The sequence below is a fragment of the Scyliorhinus canicula genome, chromosome 9, assembly GCF_902713615.1.
Source record: "Scyliorhinus canicula chromosome 9, sScyCan1.1, whole genome shotgun sequence".
Taxonomy (NCBI): domain Eukaryota; kingdom Metazoa; phylum Chordata; class Chondrichthyes; order Carcharhiniformes; family Scyliorhinidae; genus Scyliorhinus; species Scyliorhinus canicula.
The window spans coordinates 79,616,897-79,640,716 of NC_052154.1; the positions used below are offsets into that span (position 1 = coordinate 79,616,897).

Consider the following 23,820-nt stretch of genomic DNA (forward strand, 5'->3'; position numbering starts at 1 on the left):
TGGACCTTTGTGGCATTTCAAAATCTATAGCCCACAGGTGCATCCGGGAGATCAAAGGATGCTCTGTAAACCCATACATCCAACAATATCAACCTCCAGCTGGGCCAGGATTTGCTGCCATCGCTGGGATGCACAGATCCAGGAGGCAATCGATGGATTGTCGCCTTGCGAGCACCAGGAAGGGGTTCCACTCCCTGAATGTTCGGATTGTGTGTGACCACCACCTCTGAATCATGCACGTGTGTGCCCGCTACCCAGTCAAAGATTCCTGGTTAGAGGACCAACCCAGGATGATGGGTTGGCTTGTGGGGGGTCACTGGAATACCCGGTGAAGTAATGGCTGATGTCGCCGGTGTGGAGGCCCAAGACCGGGACCTGTTATAATGAGGCTCACGCTGCCACCCATGCTGTTAGTGAGCGGTGCATCGGGCTGCTGAAAATGCAGTTCCGATGCTTGGACCGCTCTGGACACAGGACACCCCAAAAGGGTCCACTGTGCCCTTCACAATCTGGCACAGCAGCGGGGTAAAATGCTGGAGGAGGAGGATTCAAGAGGAGGCTGAGGGACATGCGGCCTTGTCTGAGGAGGAGATTCAGGAGAGGCTTAAGCACAAGCCCGAGGAAGATGACAGGCGGCTGCAAGGGTCCGTTACGCGAGGAGGACCAGAGCGACCTTCATCGTCTCCAGATTCTCCGAGGATGAGGCTGTGTCCATCAGAACAACACCCCCGCCCCATTCCCCTCCCCTCAATTCCCCCCGCTTTTCTTCCCTCCTCTCATTTTCTGCGCCCTCCCACCCCAACCCTTCACACCTCACCCCTCCACAACCACCCTGTTCTCCCCTCTAAAGTGTGTTTAACATCACTCCAGGATCATGTGCCTGTGTTCGCACTGTCAGAAGGACAGGGTGATAATAACGCACAGTGAGGAAAGCTCTGGTGCTACTCAGAGTCTGCAAAAGTCTGACACGTCTTTTCTTAATATAAATTTAGAGTACCCAATTATTTCTTTTTCCCAATTAAGGGGCAATTTAGCGTGGCCAATCCATCTAACCTGCACCTCTTTGGGTTGTGGGGGTGAAACACTCACAAACATGGGGAGAATGTGTGACACATGTCTTTTTGTTGATCGTGCATTCACACCCTTCCTCTGAACTGGGTCTGTATCAAGAGCTTGAAATCTTGACCGATGAGGACATGTTTTAGAATCAACTTACTGGTGTCACAGGTGTCGCCATGCCACCCTGTTCTGCCCGCTGACCTGATGTCAGGAGGGGGGGGGGATTTCGGCAGAAATGAAGACCGCCGTCGTCTCCTTGACGACAGCCCTTGGGTTGGCCTTCAGCTCCTCCTCTCCCTGACGGTGCCTTTATCGTCCTGGGGGACACAATGAGAAGGAGGGCAGCTGAAGTGAGCTCCAGTGGCCTCAGAGTTATTTGGAGCTGCCCGTCCTGGAGGCTCTCCATTGGCTGCACTATGATGTTGACACCCTCAGCAATGCTTCTTAGTGACTGGGCTATGCTGTGCAGCACTTCAACAATATCCCCCTGCGTCTCAGACTGAGCCATGCCTTGGACACCACCACTCAAAATGCGGATGTTGTACTCCAGGTTTTCCAGTGCGGGCACCACCCTAGCAGGAGAGGCTTGAGCACAAGCCTGAGGAGGATGGCAGGTGCCAGCGAGGGTCCACTGCACAAGGAGCACCCTCATCCTCGGAGAATCTGTGGACGATGAAGTCAGTGCCACGCATTTTCGGCACCATTTCCTGCACCTGAAGGATCTGGGACTCCTCCCATAAGCCTCGCAATTACTTGAGTGTCGCTGACTTCTGAGTGTCGCGGCTGTGTCCTATCATCTTCCTCAGCTCTGGGAGAATCTTATACAGAGGCCCAGCATCTGACTGGGACTCAGGTATGTCCTTGGATACAGCAGACCTCTGACTGCTATCTGTCTTGGATGTTCCTGCTTCCACCTGATGTGCATCAGCAACTGTGTGGTGCTCACCAGATTGTACTCAAGAAGCCTATCCACTAATTGTGCCCACTAAGATATATATCTTTGCGCTGATGGAAGATGCGGCTGAAAGTTGATGCCTTGATTTTTTTTTACAACATATTTTATTGAAGCATTTGTAATTTTCAGTTTAACACATTAACAATTCTTGAACAACCAAAGATGTGCAGGTTGGGTGGATTGGCCATGAAAAATTGTCCAAAATTCTATGATTAACCTAGGACAAAAGTTCGGCGCAACATCGTGGGCCGAAGGGCCTGTTCTGTGCTGTATTTCTCTATCTCTATCTAACCGTGTGGGCCGACAAGTGTAAAACCCCCCCCCCAAAAAACACAATGTCCCCAACTGCCCGTGCCCTATTTCCTAACTACCCGTATGCTGAGTTCCCTGTCCTTATGTAACACTGCCATTCCGTTCAATTTTCTTTGAAGAAGTCGATGAACGCTTGCCATCTCTGGGCGAACCCCTGAGTTGATCCTCTCAAGGCAAATTTGATTTTTTTCCAGGCTGAGAAACCCTGCCATATCGCTGACCCACACAGCCAACTTCGGGGGCTCCGAGTCCCTCTATCCCAGCAAAATCCGTCTCCGGGCCACCAGGGAGGAGAAGGCCAGGATACCGGCCTCCCTTCCCCCCTTGGCCCCCGGATCATCCGATACCCCAAATATTGCCAGTTCTGGGCTCGGGGTTACCCTCCCTTCCAGGACTTCTGACATAACGTCTGCCAATCCATGCCCAAATGTCCTCAACTCCGGATATGCCCAGAACATGGTTAGTTGGACTACCCCCACACCGCCCACATCTATCCTCCACCTCCTCAAAGAATCTGATCATCCGGGCTACCGTCATGTGGGCCCTGTGGACCGCTTTGAACTGGACGAAGATGAATTCACACTTTTCAAAACTTTTTCCCACTTTTCCATTTCCAGCTCTCTTCCTAGCTCCTCTTCCCACTTCTGCTTCACCTCCCTGATCGCCCCCCCCCCCCCCCCCCCCCACTCCATCAATTCCTTGTATACCTCCGAAATCCCCCCTTCTCCAACCCCCGTTTTTGACCTCACCTTATCCTGTAGTCCCCTCGGGGGAGGAGAGGGAAGCTTGGAACCTGCCTCCGGACAAAGTCCTGGACCTGAAGATATCAAAACCCATTCCCACCCGATAGCTAAAACTCCTCCTCTAGTGCCTCCAAGGTCGGAAAGCTCTCCTGGATGAATAAATCTCTCGATCCCTGCCTGCTGCCACCTCCTGAAGCCCCCATCCAGCCTCCCTGGGATAAACCGGTGATTGTTACAGATCGAAGACCACACTGACGCCCGCTCCAATCCCATGTGCTGCCTCCGTTGCCCCCACTCCCTTAGGGCTGCCACCACCACAGGGCTTGTAGAGTACCGAGCCGGTGAAAATGGCAGGGGCGCTGTTAGTAAAGCCTCCAAACTCGTGCCCTTACAGGATGCTACTTCCACTTGCTCCCAGGCCGCCTCCTCCCCCACTACCTGGCCATCGATATGTTGGTCGGCCAGTAATAATTAATAAAGCTCGGGAGGGCCAGGGCCCCCTCCACGCAACCTCGTTCCAGGAGTGCCCTCTTTACTCTATGGGTTTTCCCTGGCCTCACAAAACCTGTAATCGCCACATTTATTTTTCTGAAAAAAGCCTTTGGGACAAAAATCGGAAGGCACTGAAAAAAGAAAAGCAGTCTTGGGAGGACTGTCATCTTCACCGTCTGGACCCTTCCCGCTGGAGTCAGCGGGAGCATGTCCCATCGAGGGAAGTCTTTTCAATTGGTCGACCGCTTTGCCCATTTAACTTGTGGTGCTGCCCCCACTCTTTAGCCACTTGAATCCGTAAATATCTGAAACTCCCCACCACCACTTTAAGAAGTAACTCCTTCAGTCTCCTTTCCTGTCCCCGAGCCTGGATCACAAACATCTTGCTCTTTCCCATATTCAGCTTGTATCCTGAAAATCACCCAAATTCTCCCAGTACCTCCAGGATTTCAGTCTTTCCCCCCACCGCGTCTGTAACATTTAGCAGCGAGTCATCCGCATAAAGAGAAACCCTGTGCTCCCACCCCCCCCCCCCCCCCCCCCCCCCCACCCCCAACTATTCCCCGCCACGCACTCGATGTTCTAAGGGCCATTGCTAAAGACTCTATGGCCAGGGCAAACAGTAATGGGGAGAGCGGGCATCCCTGCCTTGTCCCTCTCCCGAGATTAAAATACTCCTATGGGGTTCGGTTGGTTCTCACATTTGCCATCGGAGACTGGTACAACAGCCGGACCCAGTCCAAAAATCCCTGCCCGAACCCAAACCTGCCTAAAATATCCCATAGGTACTTCCACTCCACCTGGTAGAAAGCCTTCTCCGCATCCATGGCTACTACTACCTCAGCCTCACGCCACTCGGCTGGCATCATTATAACATTGAGAAGCCGTCTAATATTAGACGTCAGGTGCCTGCCCTTCACAAACCCCGTCTGATCCTCACCTATTACCTCTAGGACACAATCTTCTATTCTGGTGGCCAAGATCTTTGCTCGTAATTTAGCATCTACATTTAGAAGGGAAATTGGTCTGTTCAATCCACAGCTCTCCGGGTCCTTGTCTAGCTTCAGGATGAGAGAGATTGATGCCTGTGGTAGCGTTGGGGGGAAGCACTCCCAACTCCTTGGATTCACTGAAAGCCTTGACTAACAGCGGTCCCACTAGCCCCGAAAGCGTATTCTAAAATTCGGGAACTCTAGCCTCTCCAGGAATCGGTTAATTCTCTCCTCCCCCGCAAGGGGTTCCGACTTGTATAAAACAGCTATAAAATTCACGGAACACATCATTAACCGCCCGAGGCCCTCACTACTTTCCCCTTCACATCCTTAATTTTCCCTATCGCTTTCGGAGCATCCTGCTTCCTCAGCTGATGTGCTAACATCCTAATAGCTTCCTCCCCATATTAGTACACTGCCTCTTTTACCTTCCTCAGCTGTCCCTCCGCCTTGTCTGTGGAAAGGAGCTCAAAATCCATTCGAAGTCTCTGACGCTCCTTCAGGAGCTCCTCATTCGGAGACTGCCCATATCTCCTATCCACACGCAAGATTTCTCCTAACAGGCCGTCAAGCTCCGTCTGTTCAGCCCTCTATCTATGGGCCCAAATCAAAATATATTCCCCATTGATGACAGCTTTCAATACCTTCCACACCACCCCAGCCGCGGTCTCTCCCATGTCATTAGTTTTTATATACCCCTGAACGGCCACCCTCACTCGTTCACGTATCTTATCGTCGGCTAACAGCCCTGCATCTAGCCTTCACTGTGGGCGCTGAGAGTTTCCCGTGTTCATCTGTAGGTCTAGCCAATGTAGCGCATGGTCCGATACTACAATAACCAAATACTCTGGGCGTGATTCTCCGCAAATGCGGAGAGTCGTGAAGGCTGCCGTGAAACTGGCCGTATTTCACGGCAGCCTCTGCGTCCCCGCCCGGGACCCGATTCCGCTCTCCGGTCGGGGATAGCAGCGGGGGCCCGTGAACCTCGGCATCACAGGCCTAGTGAACTTCGCTAAGTCCGCGCGCCAAGGTTAACGGCGGCTGACGCAAACGAAGACGTCAGCCACGCATGCGCGGATTGGACGGCTCCAATCCGCGCATGCGCGGATGATGTCATCACGCATATGCGTGAAAACCCGCGCATGCGCGGGCCGTTATGCCCCTCAGCCGCCCCGCGGACTGATCCAGCGGGGCGGCGGAGGAACAAAGAGTGCACGGGGTTCGGACCCGCTGCCCGTGATTGGTGGGCACCGATCGCGGGCCCATGCCACCCTTGGCACGGCCGTGGTGCGGCCGTGCCAATCGGTGGCATGGTTCTACAGAACGGCACTTTGCGGCCGTTTTCACAAACTGTGAGAGCAGGTGTGTTGGAGATCGTGAAAATGGCCGTAAAGGCCTGGGAAATCGGCCCATCGGATAGGGGAGAATCAGCGAGCAGCGATTCGTGTCGTGGGGCGGCCGTTGAGGGGGGGGGGGGATAGCGGGAGGTCGGGAAAAATGTCGGGAAGGCCCTCCCGCTATTCTCCGACCCGTCGTGGGGGGCGGAGAATCGCGCCCTCTGTCTCCACTACCCTCGCTAATAATATTTTGTCCGATATAAAAAAGTCGATCCTGGAGTACACCTTGTGCACATGAGAGTAGAATGAATATTCCTTGCTCCTTGGCTTCTCAAATCTTCACGGATCAGCACCTTCCATGTGCTCCATGAACCCCCGCAGCTCTTTTGCCATTGCTGATACCTTCCCCGACCTAGAACTCGACTAGTCCATCCTGGGATCTAAGACTGTGTTAAAATCGCCCCCGGGGTCTGGAATTTTTCCCAGCATCTTCCTAACAAATGCAACGTCGTCCCAGTTTGGGGCATATATATTCACCAGCACCACTGCCATTCCCTCCAGTTTCCCACTCACCATGATAAATCTGCCTCCTGGGTCTGTCTCCATTTTCCCCACCTCAAACGCAACCTTTTGTTAATCAGGATGGCCACCCCCCCTTGTTTTCAAGTCCAATCCTGAATGAAATACCTGCCCGACCCATCCCTTTTTCAGTCTAAATTGAACCCTCAGCTTCAAGTGTGTCTCCTATAACATGGCCACGTCCGTCCTTAACTGTCTCAAGTGCACGAACACACGGGCCCTCTTGACCAGGGCTGGCTCAAGGCACCGGCAACTCGGGCAGTCGCCCGGGGCGCCATGTGCTAGGGGGCGCCAGAGACTCGGGTCCCACGCATGCGCAGTTGGGCCGGTGCCAACCAGCGCATGCGCGGTGGCCGCACTCCCCCAGGGCGGCCCCCCCTCTGTCCGGCCCCCCCCCCTCTGTCCGCCCCCCCCCCCCACCCCCGCCCCCCGCCCCCTCGGGTCCGCCCCCGCCTCGGGTCCGCTCCCCCCTCGGGTCCGCTCCCCCCGCCCCCCCTCGGGTCCGCTCCCCCCCGCCCCCCCCCCTCGGGTCCTCCGCCCCCCCCCCTCGGGTCTGCTCCCCCCCGCCCCCCCCCCGCCCCCCCCTCCTCGGGTCCCCCCCCCTCCTCGGGTCCCCCCCCCCTCGGGACCCCCCCATCGGGTCCCCCCCCCTCGGGTCCCCCCCCTCCCCCTCGGGGTCCCCCCCCCTCCTCGGGGTCCCCCCCCCCTCCTCGGGGGTCCCCCCCCCCCTCCTCGGGGTCCCCCCCTCCTCGGGGTCCCCCCCTCCTCGGGGTCCCCCCCCTCCTCGGGGTCCCCTCCCCCCTCCTCGGGGTCCCCCCCCTCCTCGGGGCCCCGCCCCCCCTCCTCGGGGTCCCCCCCCCCCACGGCCCCCCCCACACGGCCCCCCCCCCCCCCCCAAGGGCGCCAAAGTTCAGCTTGCCCGGGGCGCCAGCAACCCTAGGGCCGGCGCTGCTCTTGACCAGCCAATTCAGGCCACAAACATTCCACGTAACCAGTCTGGTCGGGGGAGCTCTTGCCCCCCTCCCCTGTCGATCAGCCATGACCTTTCCTAGGCCAGTTCTTAGCCCATGGCCCGCACCTGCCCAGATCCTCCCCTCGGTGACAACCGTCATCTAGTCTCCATCTCCAGCCTCCTGGAAGTCCCCTAATCATCAGCACAAAAAACAAACACACCATCCACTTAAGGTCCAGCTCAACGGCTCACCCCTCTCCCTTACAACATCTTATCAATCCCATCACCTCCAAATAGAGCACCAAACAATGGAAGTGTAAACAAACAGGATAAATAAAGTGAGATAACTAAAAAAAAAACCTTTTCTTCCCGGTCATTGCAACTCAAGTTACAGTGTACCACAGAACCGTTTGATTTAAATCGCTACCGACCAGTTTTCTCTTTTTATTAAGTCCTTAAGGGTCCCCCAGGTTGTTGTCTTTCATAAAGCCCACCACTTCTTCGGGCGAGCCAAAATATAGTTCTCGTTCCTCGTAGGTTACCCAAAGATGGGCCGGGTAGAGTAGACCAAATTTTATTCCCTTCGCATACAGCGCCGCTTTAACTTTATTAAAACTAACCCTCCTCTTAGCAAGTTCTGCTCCAAAGTCTTGGTAGACCCGGATCTCAGCTTCTTCCCATACGAACCCTTTTGTCTCCCTAGCCCATCTCATGATGCGTTCCTTCTCCAGGAATCGGTGTATCGTCACTACCAATGCCCTCGGGGGCTCACGACCCTGGGGCTTGCACATAAGTGCCCTGTGAGCCCGGTTCACCTCCAACGGCTTGTCGAATGCCTCTGCCCCCATCATTTTCTTGAACATCTTCACAACATACGCACCGGGATCCGATCCTTCCTTTCCCTCCGGGACACCGACGATCCGAACGTTCTACCTGTGGGAACGATTCTCCAGGTCCTCCACCTTTTCCAGCAGCCGCTTTTGCCGATCTCTGTAAAATGCCAATTTGCAGTGCCATCCCAGTGGACTGCTCCTCTTGTTCAGTTGCCTGCTCCTGTAGCTTTTGAATCAACTGTCCCTGGGCCTTCACTGTCACCTCCATCCGGTCGACAGCCTCCTTAATCGAGGCTACTGTCTTGTTATGCTTTTGGCGTAGCATAAGCTGCTTCCTTGATGTTCACTCTGACAAAGGAAGGTTCAGACGTGGAGATAACTTCAACACGTTTAGTAAACTATTTACAATTCTCCTACTTGGTTTCGCCACTACTGTTAATCCTTCTATAGCTACTCAGACTGGCGAACCAGTCTGCTACAATCCACGTGGTGGGTGTGATATAGAATCAACCCTGTGTCTGTACTGACTGAGTGTCTCCACTGGAAAGAGGAAGATCATGTGTGCTGTGTCCTTTATATATGGGTTGGTGTAATGCCCCCCTGTGGTAGTGTCACTTCTGTGTGTATCGTGAATGCCCATTGGTCGTGTCCTATCTTACTGACCTATTGGTTGAGTGTCTGTGTGTCATGTCTCTGGTGCTCCCTCTAGTGTCTAGCTAGTCTACGTGTATTTACATTAACCCCTTGTGTATCTACAGTGATGCATATCACCACAGCTACCACCTTGGTGGAGTCCTCCGCACACTCCTTACAGTGCCGGGCAAACATCTCATCCAGGTATGTAACCAACTGATCCATCGACCATTGAGCTGATGGGGCTGGATCTCGCTTCTCTGCCATTGCACCCATCAAGCTCAGATCCTCACTTCCAACCAACTTTTGATTCCTTCTTTTGTGATTATTTTTCGAGCGTAATTCCATAGGATAGGAGGTCGCCTTCTCCTCCTCTCACTTTTATCTACTTACGTTAGAAAAATATCCGCGAAAATCCAGCATAAAAGCTGTCAAAAAAACACCACGTGCAGGAGCTGCTAAATGTGCAACTATTCACAGCTGATGACTTGATGGTGGTCTCCTTGGAGCTCTCCTCCGAGGTGGTCACTTGGGTGGTGAGGGAGGAGCAAGGTACAACTCCGGATGGCCCAGCCTCATCAAATGGAGATCCTGCAAATCAATGGACATTTGGTCAGTGAGAAGAAAGGATCATTTTGCCTGACATGAACTACTCACGACAGACAGGTCACCTGGGTGAAGAGGCAGCGGATCCTCACCTTTCTGATGCAGGCAAACCCCACTGTTGATGACTGCTCTCTCCTCGAGCAACCCGACAGATTTCTAGGGCCAGTTCCTCATAGGGGATGAGATTCTGCCCCAGCTTAACCAACTGCCTTTTATTATGGGCTATCTTCTCCTGCGGACACAAAGAGCCGCACCTTGATGGATCCGGGTGGGGGTCTATGGCAGGTGACATGTGTGGGCACCATATCTGGATAATCTGGATATGAAGGAGTTGTGCTGGTGGGTGGCAGGGGTTCTGATGAACAAGCATGAAGATTGGATGTGGAAAAGGTGCAAGGTGTCAGTCAGTGATTTGGGAATTTGATGGGTGGCAGGCGGAACTGATGCCAGGAGACAGGTGGTAACTTACCCTTGCAGCTCTTTGGAGGGTAATTTGTCTTCCTCTGAAATTGGACGGTTGTCCTCCTTGTCATGTTGCCCGCATTGACAGCTGCTGCCACTGCCTCCCAGGCGGCATTGCTGACCCTTGGGGGAACAAGGTGGTCGCTTCTCATCCACAAATGTCGAGTAGCGAGGAGCAGGTCTGCGCATTGCCATGCATATGTGTTGACTGGGAGTGAGTGGTGAGGGAGTGCTTAAAAGTAGCTCTCACTTGTTAGTGGCGAGCTGCTGAGGTGTGAGGAGCAGGTCTGCGCTGCCATTTTGTGTGCTGACTGGGAGTGAGTGGTGAGGGAGAACTTACAAGCAGCTTCCCCTGGTTAGCGGCAAGCTGCTGAGGCACGAGTTGATGAATCAAATGGCAAGGCAGCCAGTAATGTCAAGAATCTCATGGCGGCTCAGTTTTGGCATTAAGCGCTGTTGAATACAGCTGTGATCTCGCTAACTCTGACGTCGCAAAACACCCCGCCAAATATGCCCAGAACTGTACTTCAAATTGTCGAATCGCACCCCTGACAAATGGAGGACAATGTGGGAAAACGTGATATTATCCCATTTAGCACGAAGAATGAAAAGCAAGCATATCACCATATATTGGTGAGAGATTGCAGAGTGCTGAGGTGCAGAGGGATCCAGGTGTCCGTGTGCATGATCGCAAAAGGTTGGTATGCAGATACAGCAAGTAAATAGGGAAGCTAATACAATGTAATAATTTATTGGAAGCAGAATCAAATATAAAAGTTCAGAGGTTATGCTTCAGTTATGCAGAACATTGGTGAGACCACATTTGGAGTACTGTGTACAGTATTGGTCTCCGTTTTAAGGACGGATGTAAATGCATTAGAAGTAGTTCAAAGGTTTACTGGACTAATACTTGTATTGGGCAGGTTGCCTTATGTGGAATATTGGCCAGGCTAGGCTTTTATCCGCTTAAGTATGGAAGAGTAAGAGGTGACTTATCTGAAACAAAAAGGATCTGGAAAGGTCTTGAATATGGAGAGGATGTTCCCTCTTATGGGAGAAACTAGAAATAGGTCACAGCTTATAAATAAGGAATCACTCGTTTAAGACAGGGATAAGAAGATTTTTTTTCTCTCAGAGGGTTGTGAATTTGTGGAACTCTGTTCCTCAAAAGGTAGTGAAAGCGGAGTCTTTGATTATTTTTAAGGCAGAGGTAGATAAAATTTTTCATAAGCAAAGTGGTGCAAGGTTATTGGTGTAGGTGGGAATACGGAGTTGAGGTTATAAAATCAGGTTATAAATCAATTATTGTAAGGGGGAGCAGGCTTGAAGGGCCTAGTGGCCTGCTCCTGCTCCTAATTTGTATGTATGTTCCCTTTAATATCTTGAAAATGTTGATTAAACCTTTACTCAACTTTCTAATATTCCATGGAAAACATCCATAGTTTATGTAACTTCTCTTTGTAATTGGACCACTGGAATCCAGGCATTGATCTGGTAAATCTACTCTTCATTTGCTCATGGTCTCATATCGTCTCATATGCCTTTCTTAAGGTATGGTCCTTAAAACTGCTCTCAGTTTTTAAAAATTCATTTATGGGATGTGGGCGTCGCTGGTTAGGCCAACATTTATTGGCCATCCCTTGTTGCCCCAGAAGGTGGTGGCGAGTTGCCTTCTTGAACCGCTGCAGTACTTCAGGTGTAGGTACACTCACTATGCTGTTAGGGAGGGAGTTCCAGGATGTTGCTCCAGGGAAAGTGAAGGAACGGCGATATACTTCCAAGTTGGGGTGGTGAGTGACTTGGAGGGGAACCCCCAGGTGGCGTGGTTCCCAGGTATCTGCTGCTCTTGTCCTTCTAGATGGCAGTGGTCGTGGGTTTGGAAGGTGCTGTCTAAGGAACCTTGGTGACTTACTGCAGTGCATCTTATAGATGGTACAAAAGGCTGCTACTGTTTGTTGGTGGTGGAGGGTTTGAATGCTTGTGGAAGGAGGAGCAATCAAGTGGGCTGCTTTCTCCTGGATGTGTCAAGCTTCTTGAGTGTTGTTGGAGCTGCACTCATCCAGGCACGTGGAGAGTATTCCATTACACTCCTGACTTGTGCCTTGTAGATGATGGACAGGCTTTGGGAGGGGGTCAGGAGATGGGTTACTCGTCATAGAATTCCTAGCTTTTTACCTGCCCTGGTAGCCACAGTATTAATGCAGCTAGTCCAGTTCAGTTTCTGGTCAATGGGCAGCACGGTAGCATAGTGGTTAGCACAGTTGCTTCACACGTCAGGGTCCCAGGTTTGATTCCCGGAAGGGTCACTGTCTGCGTGGAGTCTGCACATTCTCCCCGTGTCTGTGGGTTTCCCCCGGGTGCTCCGGTTTCCTCCCACAGTAAAAAGATGTGTGGGTTAGATGGATTGGCCATGCTAAATTGCCCTTAGTGTCCAAAAAATGTTAAGTGGAGGTTACTGGGTTATGGGGATAGGGTAGATACATGGACATCAGTACGGTGCTCTTTGTAAGGGCCGGTGCAGACTCGATGGGCTGAATGGCCTCCTTCTGCACTGTAAATTCTATGATACTATGGTGATTCAATGGTAACCCTCAACATGTTGATTGCGGGAGATTAAGCTATGGTAATGCCATTGAGTGTCAAGGGGTGATGGTTAGATCCTCTCTTGTAGCAGATGGTCATTGCCTGACACTTGTGTGGCGCAAATGTAACTTGCCACTTGTCAACCCAAGCCTGGATATTGTCCTGGTCTTGTTGCATTTGTACATGGACTGTATCATTATCTGAGGAGTCGCAAATAGTGCTGAGCATTGTGCAGTCATCCTCAAACATCCCCACTTCTGACCCTATGATGTAAATCAGGTCAATGATGAAGCAGCTGAAGATGGTTGGGCCTAGGACACTATCCTGAGGAACTCCTGGAGCTGAGATGATTGACCTCCAACCACCATAACCATCTTCCTTTGTGCCATATATGACTCCAACCAGCTGAGAGTTTTCCCCTTGATTCCCATTGACTCCGGTTTAGCTAGGGCTCCTTAATGCCATACTCGGTTAAATGCTGCCTTGATGTCAAGGGCAGTCACTCTCCCCTCATCTCTGGCATTCAGCTCTTTTGTTCATGTTTGAACCAACGCTGTAATGAGGTCAGGAGCTGCGTGATCCTGTCGGAATCTAAACTGAACGTCCGTGAGCAGGTTATTTAAGTGCCACTTAATAGCACTGTTGATGACTCCTTCCATCACATTGCCGATGATGGAGAGTAGACTGACAGAGCGATAATTGGCTGGGTTGGATTTGTCCTGTTTCTGGTGTACAGGACACACGTGGGCAATTTTCCACATTGCCGGGTGGATGCCAATATTGTAACTGTACAGGAACAGCTTGGCTAGGAGTGCGGCAAGTCCTGGAGCAAGAGTCTTCAGTATTACTGCCAGAATAAAGTGCATCAGGATGGTGCAGTGGTTAGCACTGCTGCCTCACGATGCCGAGGACCCGGGTTCGATCCCGGCCCCGGGTCACTGTCTGTGTGTAGTTTGCACATTTGCACACGGGAGTGCATGGTATTGGCTGAAGACTGATATCTGAGATGCTGTGGACCTCTGGAGGAGACCAAGATGGATCATCCAATCGGCACTTCTGGCTGAAGGTTGTTGAGAATCCCTCAGCCTTGTTTTTTCACCTATGGCCTGGGCTTCTCTATCATTCAGGATGGGGGTATTTGTGAAGCTTCCACTTCCAGTGAGTTGTTTAATAGTCCACCAACATTCACGGCTAGATGTTTTAGGACTGCAGAGCGTAGATCTGATGTGTTGGTTGTGCAATCGCTTAGCTCTGTCTATTACTTGCTGCTTGTTGTTGCTTCACCAGGTTGACACCTCATTTTTCAGTATGCCTGATGGTTGCTCCTGGCATGCTCTCCTGCACTCTTCATTGAACCAGGGTTGATCTATTGGCTTGGTTGTAATGGTAGAGTGGGGGCTATGCCAGGTTAGGAGGTTGCAGATTGTGGTTGAATACAATTCTGTTGCTGTCGCTGGCCAACAGCGCCTCATGGATGCCCCGTCTTGAGTTGCTAGAACTGTTTGACGTCTATCCCATTTAGCATGGCGGTAGTGTCACACAACATGATGGAGGCTATCCTCAATGTGAAGTCAGGACTTTGTCTCCACAAGGACTGTGCGGTGTTCACTTCCACCGATACTGTCATGGACAGATGCCATCTGCAGCAGGTAGATTGATGAGAATTTTCCCTCATGTTGGTTCTCTCACCAGCTGCTGCAGTCCCAGTCAAGCAGCTATGTCCATTAGGACCCACGCAGCTCGGTCTGTGATGGTACTACCAAGCCACGTTTGATGATAGACATTGAAGTCCCCCACCCAGAGCATATTCTGCCCCCTTGTCACATTCCTCCAAGTTGTGTTCAACATGGAGGAGTACTGATTCATCAGCTGATGGTGGCCGGTACGTGGTAATGAGCAGGAGGTTTCCTTGCCCATGTTTAACCTGAAGCCATGAGACTTCACGGGGTCGAGAGTCGATGTTGAGGACTCCCAGGGCAACTCCCTCCCGTCAGTATACCACTGTGCTGCCACCTCTGCTTGGTCTGTCCTGTGGTGAGACAGGACATAGTGCTGTCTGGGATAGTGTCTGTAAGGTATGATTCTGTGAGTATAACTATGTCAGGCTGCTGCTTAACTAGTCTGTGAGACAGCTCTCCCAACTTTGGCACGAGCTCCCGGATGGTAGTAAGGAGGACTTTGCAGGGTCGATAGGTTTGCCTTTGTCATTTCTGGTGCCTGGTTCAATGCCGGGTTGTCCCTCCGGTTTCATTTCTTTCGTCTTTGTAGCAGTTGGATACAACTGATTGGCTTGCTAGGCCATTTCAGAGGGCATTTAAGAGTCAACCATATTGCTGTCTGGAGTCACATGTAGGCCAGGCCAGATTTCCTTCCTTAAAGGACATTAGTGAACCAGATGGGTTTAACGAACAATCAACAATGGTTTCACAGTCATCATTAGACTTTCAAGTCCAGATATTTTATTGAGTTTAAATTCCACCACCTGCCGTGGTGGGATTCGAACCCAGGTCCCCAGATCATTATCGTGGGTCTCTGGATTACTAGCTGAGTGACAGTACCACTACATCACCGCCTTCCCTCAGATAGCCTGACACCAGCTTTGCACAGCTTAACCATAGCTTCTCCTCCTTTATATTCTATTCTTTTAGCAATAAAGGGCAGCATTGCGCTCATTAGCCTTTTGATTGTTTTCTCCATCTATTTATGGCATTTTAACAATCTGTATACTTGATCCCCCAAAGGCCCTTTTAGCTTCACTGTTTCTAGCTTTTTACCACATAGGAAATACACTGCTCTTTCTTTTTATAGGTCCAAAGTGGATGAGTCCGCAATTGTCTACATCTATTTGCCATAGTTTAGCCCATTCATCTATCAATATTTATTTGTAATTTTACATCTTCAATTGACATAACTGATAATACCGCCTATCTGTGTGTGACTGCTACATTTGGATTTCTATCCCATTATCAAAGTCACTGCTGAATATTGTGAATAGCTGAGTCTGCAGCACACCACTAGTCGCATCCTGCCAATTGGAGTACCTTAGAGTACCTACCCATTATCGCAACTCTTTGTCTCCTTCCCGTACCAGCCTCCCCGGACAGACGCCGGAATGTGGCGACTAGGGGCTTTTCACAGTAACTTTCATTTCATTTTTCATTCAGCCAATTTCCTAACTTTGTAAATAAATTGCCTAACTTCAATTCCATTACCTTTAGCTAACAGTCCCCATGAGAGACTTTGTTGAATGCCGTCTGGAAATTCACCCAATTGACATCCATAGACATTCGCCTGACCATCACTTCAGTAATTTCTTCAAAAACCATCAGTCAGATCTGTCAGGTATGGGCAACTATTTACAAATCCTACAGATTCTAAATTATTTACTATGTTTATTTGTTTTCACTGAATGGCTAAAAGGGCACTAAGTTGTTTAAAAATAACTTGTACCCTAATTACCAGTCAGGGCTGCACGTATGCTTCTAACAGTTTTCTCACCAGTACTTTATAAGCCTTTTTTGACTGTCCCAGCTTTCCAGGATCTACCTCTCGTTACTTTCACACTAACAACTCTATCCTCAATGCTCCAAAATCTCACCACTATCTTCCTACTCACACACCAGAGGACCACCATTTGCACATTCCCAACACCCTATTCCAATACTCTCAAATCTCCTCACATTACTCCTACACTTAAAAGTTCCTTCCCTTGTACCTTCATATCCCAATATTCCTTTGTTCATCCATCCCTAACAAAACCCTTTTAGGTCACCTTCTCAACACTACTTTTACTACATTGACCCTGCAGTGCGTCTCTGTCTAAAGCAGCTTTTTTTTTACAACCATTCTCTGAATTTTGCACAAAAGGTAGGTTATATAATTTGCTAAATAGCCAAACAAGCATAATAATAATCAAGGTTACTGATTTATATTTTTTACAGAATAAAGACATAATCACACAATGTTGCATAAAAGAATACCTGTTCCCAAGAAACATGCTATTTGAAAAAATGACAAGACCCACTCCTCTGACACATAGAACATCATACCAACCCAAGAGGAGTAAGCAAACCTAAAATAAAAAGGTAGCTCCATCAACTTATTTCTGGCTCTGTCATTGCTTAAACCTGTGGGACATAGCTTTGCTCTTTAGCTAAAACTCATATTTATTACAAAGAATATCTAGACTGATTGAAATGGTGATTTGTTACACTAAATAAGTCACCAACTCTTTCTCCACAATGATCAAATAACTGCAGTAACATTACATTATCACCTTTAAATTAAGCAGGGAATAAAATCTATACCTTTTACTGTCAAGTTGTCTGGAAAGATAACCATTTCTTGTATATTGCTCCCACCAGTGTTGTTTTCATCATATGAAACTGTACACGATGAAATGCCTGCAAACGCATCAAAATTCGATTAATTAGTATATCATAACAAAACAGACTGAAAGAACACAATTGTAACAGTGCTCAGAAATATTCAAAATGGATATACCTGGATGTTTCATGGCTGACTTTAGACCTAAAGGTGCCCATTCTTCGCGAAGCCATCTATTCACCTCATGATATGAGTATAGTTTCATGAATATGATGGTATGCACTCCTAAAACCATTGCTGCTCCAACTGCATATAGAAATAACAAAGAGGGAAATGGAAAGGCAAGAATGATAAGTACATTTACAAAAGCCGACCAGTCTATTGGCATAATTATAGTCAATTGGCAGGGAGTGCCCGCAAAGCGGCAGCACAAATCAAGACATCAAAATACAAACTTTTGCTTTATGCCATTTTACAGTATCACAGGAGGAACCTGTTTCCCTTGGCTACGCCCTTGACTGTTTCCCTTGGTCGTGCTACTACTAAGAAAGCACAACAGCACCTATATTTCCTCAGGATGCCGATGCACCATAGAAAGCATCCTATTTAGCTGCATCACAACCTGGTATGGCAACTGCTGAGCCCAAGACCGTAAGAAACTACAGAGAGTCGTGAACACAGCCCAGTCCATCACGTGAACCCGCCTCCCATCCATTGACTCTGTCTACACCTCCCGCTGCCTTGGGAAAGCGGGCAGCATAATCAAAGACCCCTCCCACCCGGGTTATTCTCCCTTTCAACCTCTTCCATCAGGCAGAAGATACAAAAATCTGAGAGCACGCACTAACAGGTTGGTGGAGGAGGCAAAGGCCCAAAACTCTGGATCTGCAATTTATGTGCAGAGTTATGGGCTGTGTGCAGGAAGATGGGATTTGAAAGGGCAGTACTTGGGTGTCTTCGGATCAGCATGGACAAGATGAGTTGAATGGTCCCCTTCTGTGCTGTATCTTTTCTAATGTGTTCGCATATGTATAATGTACAATCTCAGAAAACAGTTGAAATTTCTGTGCTCTGTTGCTAAGGTTTGACAGTTTGGTTTTTATCATTCATTTCCACAAGTCAGGCTCCAAAATACCTGGTGCCAGGTTGTCAGAGTGGCTCTAGAGCATTTGGAGTGGGGAGGGAAGGAATGTTAAACAACTAGGAGTGGTGGTTCCTACCGACAACAAGGGACATGGGAAGAAACTAAATTACATCCTATAAGGGGAGATTTTAGAGGGTTAGGAGAGAAATTTAAAAGTAGACTCAAAATAACCTCTGGATTATCCCTGGTATCATGCACAATGTGGTTCAAAGATGGGCAGATAGTGCAGATGAATGCATGGCAAAAGAGATATTGCAGGAACTTCGGCTTTCGATTCCTCTCCTATTGAAATTGGTTCTGTGGGAAATAGAACCTATACAAACCCAACAGGTTGCACCTCAACCAGGGCAACACATGGTGGGAAGATGTACAAGTTATTTTGCAGAGGTTTTAAACTAGCTTGACAGGGCAATGGGAAAATGATCATAGATTCAGAAGGGACATAATCAAAGTTGGAAATAGAATGCAAAGGCATAAATGGCAGAGAAAACAAAGGCTAGAAAATAGACAACATAAAACAGTTATCACTTTTAAGTTATCAAGTAATCTGGAAACAGCTTTTAAACTGAAGATAGAGAGACACTTCTTTCCAACCTGTGCAATACAAAACCAGGTCAAAGTGAAAGTAAAACTCAGAGCCACAGCCCAGCTCCACTGACACAATGACATCACTGAAGCCAATTGATAAGACCAAAAACATTTCTTAAAGGGACACTCCCATGACAGTACAATTACAACCAGACAGCAAAGAAGTTGTTCAATGATTAGTGATATATACTTCAACGTAAGAAGTCAAGTGATTTAGAGAGATGAATTGAAGGAAAAGATAGGCACTTGGTCGTGTGATAGCATAACTGTCATCAAGACATGGTTTAAAGTACCAGAGTGAAAACTCAACATTCCTGGTTACAAAGATTTCAGATGGGTCAGCAGGGTAGAAATTGTGAAGGTTACAGTATTAGTTAAAGCAACAACTAAGTGGATTACATTTATTGTCTTGTTTTAACCTTGCTGTCAGTATGTAATATTAAGGTTCTGAAATGTATCTGTGAAAAAGATGTTAAAAGGTTGAGGGAATGAAATGAGAGCAGATCTCTGTATTTGTTAGTGCAGAGACAGCAAAGATGAGTGTGTAAAACCTTGTCAACTGAGACAATGGACATTGGAATGTGAAAGAGCTGACTCAGGAGCACGAGAGGGAAGGAGATAAGGAAGTTGGACCTGATGGACGGATAGGATAAGAAAACCGTTAGCCGCAGCAGTATTAGTGAACTGTGTAATGATTATGTCATAGTCACCAGCCTACCTTGAGGATAATAATTCCATATAAGTACATGTTCTGGATCCTTGCCAAATCATTGGTGTATCTAGGAATTTAAGGGGACCACCTCTAAGCTGTGATTGTATAAAGGGACAGTCCGTACTCTGGGACTTTGGCACTTCTCGAAGGTGGTTCCCGACTACTTAGAGATTTGTCCCGGCCGTGAATAAACGAATATTCGTTACTGACGTGTTCGAGTGTTTTACTTCTGGACTGACGGACGGCTATGTGAAAGCGCAATTCACATTTGGTGGCAACGGTGGGATCTCCAGAGGTGTCTGCGCTACCCAACCGGCGTAATCGACTGAGCTCGTTCAAAGTAGAGGACGAATTTGGCTCCCAACGTGAGTAAAATTTTCTTTTCCACCTTGGTACTCGCCTACTACTAGTTTGATCGTTGCTCAGCCTTGCCGTTGGTTTGTCGAGAAGCCTCTGCGAGATCCAGGTCAGTCCAGCGAACCCGTTTTAAGGAGGGTAAGTGACCCCTGCAGTTATCGTCACTAGGGGCGGTCTGGGACTGCCGCCATAATTCCGGGCTGTGTTCTCTAGAATTTACAGGCGGGGTTCTCGGGACTGCTAGGAGACGATTCCGGGCTGTGTGCTCCAGACTTTATCGTCACTAGGGGCGGTCTGGGACTGCCGCCATAATTCCGGGCTGTGTTCTCTAGAATTTACAGGCGGGGTTCTCGGGACTGCTAGGAGACGATTCCGGGCTGTGTGCTCCAGACTATTAGGTAATTCTCGGGCAGTGTTGTCTAGACTACTAAGAAACGAGAGTGGAATTAGAATTCCACCATGGGTAATACCGTAGATACTTGTGATGACCCGGGCAGTGCGCTCCGGACTCTCTGTGAACAATACCCCTAACACTCAAAGCAACTCCGACAATTGTCGGGGGCCCTCCATAAAAACCTAGGCAAGGATAAATGGCCTCTGGGGGGACCTAAAGACTTGGGTCCTGTCCTAGAGGCCCAACAGGTGATCTGGAAAAACAATCGCGGTTCCACCGCAAAGAAATTAATTGCTTTATGGAGGGAATACTGTCAGTCATTGAAAGATGCATCTACACTGGCTAGCTGGCAGGCTAATGCCTCGAAATTGGGCATTGGCCTCACCGAAGGGGGAATTGTTAAAACAGTAGAGGTCTTAAAAAAGGAATGTAAAGAACGAAAGAATGCTACTCCTATCCCGGCGCCGGTCAGCAATGCGAAGCAAGGTTGGGAGGACGGGGACGATGGGGATGAGGAACATCTGTTCAATTGCGGGGGACGTCGGAAGCCTCCACAGCCATCGCCTCTACCACCCCTCCCTAATGCACCGATCCAATTTATTATACCCCTCCCAAGTCAGAATCCACCACCTTATGCACCACCGCCGTCCCAACCAGCATATCAACCCCCGGCCATGAGTACAAGGTCAAGAACAAGGGGAGGAGGGAGACCATTCACGCAATTGGTCCAGTTAAAGGAACAATTGGGAGAACAATTAGACAGTCTTTTCCAAAATCTGGACGAGGACGAGGAGCGCCCGCAGCGGCTGCTCCAGTCACTACTCCGTTCACTCAAAATAACCCCTTCCAACAATACTGATTGTCGATGTTGCCTTCTCGTTTAACCTCCCCTGACTCTGAGCCTGTTATCTCTTTAACCATTTATGGTCACTCCTATCCGTTTCTCATAGACACGGGGGCTACCATGTCTTCCGTACAGTCTCACCTCAACCTTCCCCTCTCATCAGAAACCCAACAACTATCTGGTTTCCAGGGACAGGTAGCTAGTTACCCCATTTCTTTCCCTGTGCCCGTTTCCTTCCACGGCTACACCCTCCAGCACCGATTTATTGTTACAACCGGATTAGATTGTAATCTACTGGCCCGAGACCTTCTTTGTGCCTTTGGAATACATCTTGAATGTGGGGATAACGGGATCACTGTCCATTCGCCCAGCATACCACGCCAGTTGATCGCTCATGTGCACCCGCAATGGTGGGAAATTCATTTGATGCCTGAGCGGTTGTTCCACGTCACGCTGGCCTACGATTCGACCGGAGCCGACGAGGGCCTGGTCGACTCTTACAGCCCTCATCTTGAACAAGAATTCTCAGTCACCCTTTTTGCTTCTGTGAGCGGGCCCCAAGGGACTGCGGATGCGGCACAAGTGCCTACCTGGCTATGGCACCAAGACGGGTACACCGCCCCGCACGTCACCCGCCATGTCCATTACCCCCACCATGCCAAGGATCTAGGGCCAATGGTCCGACAGGCATGGGACCACTCTGACCCCTCTCTTCTGGAACCCCAACTCCTCCCTGGCGGTCTTACCATTACATACATGTCACAACCAGCTACATCCCAGTCCATTCTTTTACACCATCGCGCCCAGACCGATGCGACTGTATCTCCCCACGTATGGGCTGCGGATAAGTTTGATGTTGGTCCCGTCCCTACCCAGCCTATCACTATTCCTCTCCTCCCCTATGTTCAACTCCCCTCGATCCGACAATATCCCATTAAGGCCCAAGCTCGCCACTCCATCGATGCACTCATAGCTAAACTTCTCGACCAAGGCATCCTGGTTCCTTGTCAGTCTCCGTGCAATACCCCCATCCTAGCGGTGCCCAAACCTGGGAAACCAGATCAGTACCGCCTCGTCCAGGATTTACGTGCTATCAATTCTATTGTTCAGCCTCTCCACGCCCTTGTTCCTAACCCTGCGCATATTCTAGCCCAGGTTCCTGCAGATGCACTATTCTTCTCCCTTGTAGACCTCCAACATGCCTTTTTCGCTCTGCCACTTGATCAATCATGCCAATATCTTTTTGCATTCACTTATAATGGCCAACAGTATACTTGGACACGTTTGCCTCAAGGTTTTATTCACTCTCCCACTCTTTTCTCCCGCTGGCTCCAACACCAACTACAATCCCTCTCCTTCTCCCAAGGCTCCACTCTTGTTCAGTACGTCGACGATCTCTTGATCGCTAACCATACTGAGGAGGGATGTCGGGCCGATACTCAACTTTTACTCAATTTTCTGGCCTCCCTTGGTTATATTGTCTCTCCCTCAAAAGTTATGATTGCTCAACCTACTGTTAAGTTCCTTGGTGTTAGGATATCTGCCACCTCTCGTTCCTTAGATCCAGACCGGATCCGCCCTATCTGCGATTTCCCACCCCCAACGACTGCCAAGCAGCTCCGTCAGTGGCTGGGCATGGTCAATTATTGCCGTCAGTGGATCCCGAATATTACTTTGGATTCCCACCTCCTTACCCCCTACACCAATGAACCCGATACTTTTACCCTTTCCCCGGAGGCCGTACTGGCCTTTGACCGTCTCAAGGCGGCCCTCCTCCAGGCCCCTGCCCTTGGTCGACCCTTATACGATCGCCCTTTTCAACTCTATTGCACAGTCCTTGCCGACTGCGCCACAGCTGTCCTGACCCAACGCCACGGCGACCGCTGTCGCCCGGTCGCATACTACTCCTCTAAACTCGATCCGGTAGCCCTTGGCTATCCTATCTGTACCCAAATTCTTGCAGCTATCTACAACAGCCTGCAATCGGCTGCTAATATTACCCTCCAACAAGATATCACTGTCTATAGTTCCCATTCTGTTACAGCTCTTTTGGGACAGCTACAAACCCAACATCTCACGATGGCTCGTCAGAATAAATATGAGATTGCTCTCCTTAATAACCCGAAAGTCCAGTTTGCCCACTGCACCACTATCAACCCTCCTAACTTTTTGACGTATCCTCCCACGGACATGCTCGACCCAACTCATGACTGCCTACAACTGTTGCGAGAGGTCTCCTCAGTCCGAGACGACCTCTCCAACATACCCATCCCGGGTTCCGATTGTTCCTTTTTCACCGATGGTAGTTCTTCCATCGGCGAAAGGGGGGATAGACAATCTGGCTATGCAATCATCGATCAAGACGGTGACGTAGTGGAAGCAGCAGCATTTGAAGTTCCCTTTTCTGCCCAACAAGCAGAATTGTTTGCATTAATACGAGCATGCATATTGGCGAAGGGAGGGAAGGTTAATATTTATACAGATTCCCGATACGCCTTCGGGGTAGTACATGTTTCGGGCAATTATGGAAAAACAGAGGATTTCTAACCTCTGCTGGTACAGCCATCTCACACCAGCAGTTAGTAACCCAGTTATTGCAGGCCCTTATGCTCCCAGACAAGATAGCGGTGATAAAATGCGCAGCCCATACAAAAGGCACGGGACTGGTGGAAACGGGCAACAGGCAAGCGGACGAGAAGGCAAAAGAAATTTCTAAATCTGGCAAAATAATGGTGCCTAGAATGATGAGGCAGACTAAAACCCCCTCGGAAAAGTCCCCCTCTGAAAAACCAATGCCAACCATTGCTGACATAATCCAAATGCAGGAGGACGCTCCTGCAACTGCTGTAAATATGTGGAAGAACTTAGGATGTATATATGATAACGAAAATAAGCTGTGGGTCACCCCGGTAGGACA

At 49.5% G+C, this 23,820-nt stretch overlaps 1 protein-coding gene across 2 annotated transcripts in view; it reads right to left on the bottom strand.

The window, feature by feature from the left end:
- The window catches only part of LOC119971461 (diacylglycerol O-acyltransferase 1-like), a 423,136-nt gene that overhangs the window by 235,750 nt on the left and 163,566 nt on the right, over positions 1 to 23,820 (bottom strand). For both annotated transcript variants that reach the window (XM_038807022.1, XM_038807020.1), the window contains 2 exons: positions 17,042 to 17,170; positions 16,846 to 16,941 (listed from right to left, as the gene is read on the bottom strand). In XM_038807022.1, coding sequence (XP_038662950.1) covers positions 16,846 to 16,941; positions 17,042 to 17,170 — 225 coding nt within the window. The remainder of the gene's footprint in view (positions 1 to 16,845; positions 16,942 to 17,041; positions 17,171 to 23,820) is intronic.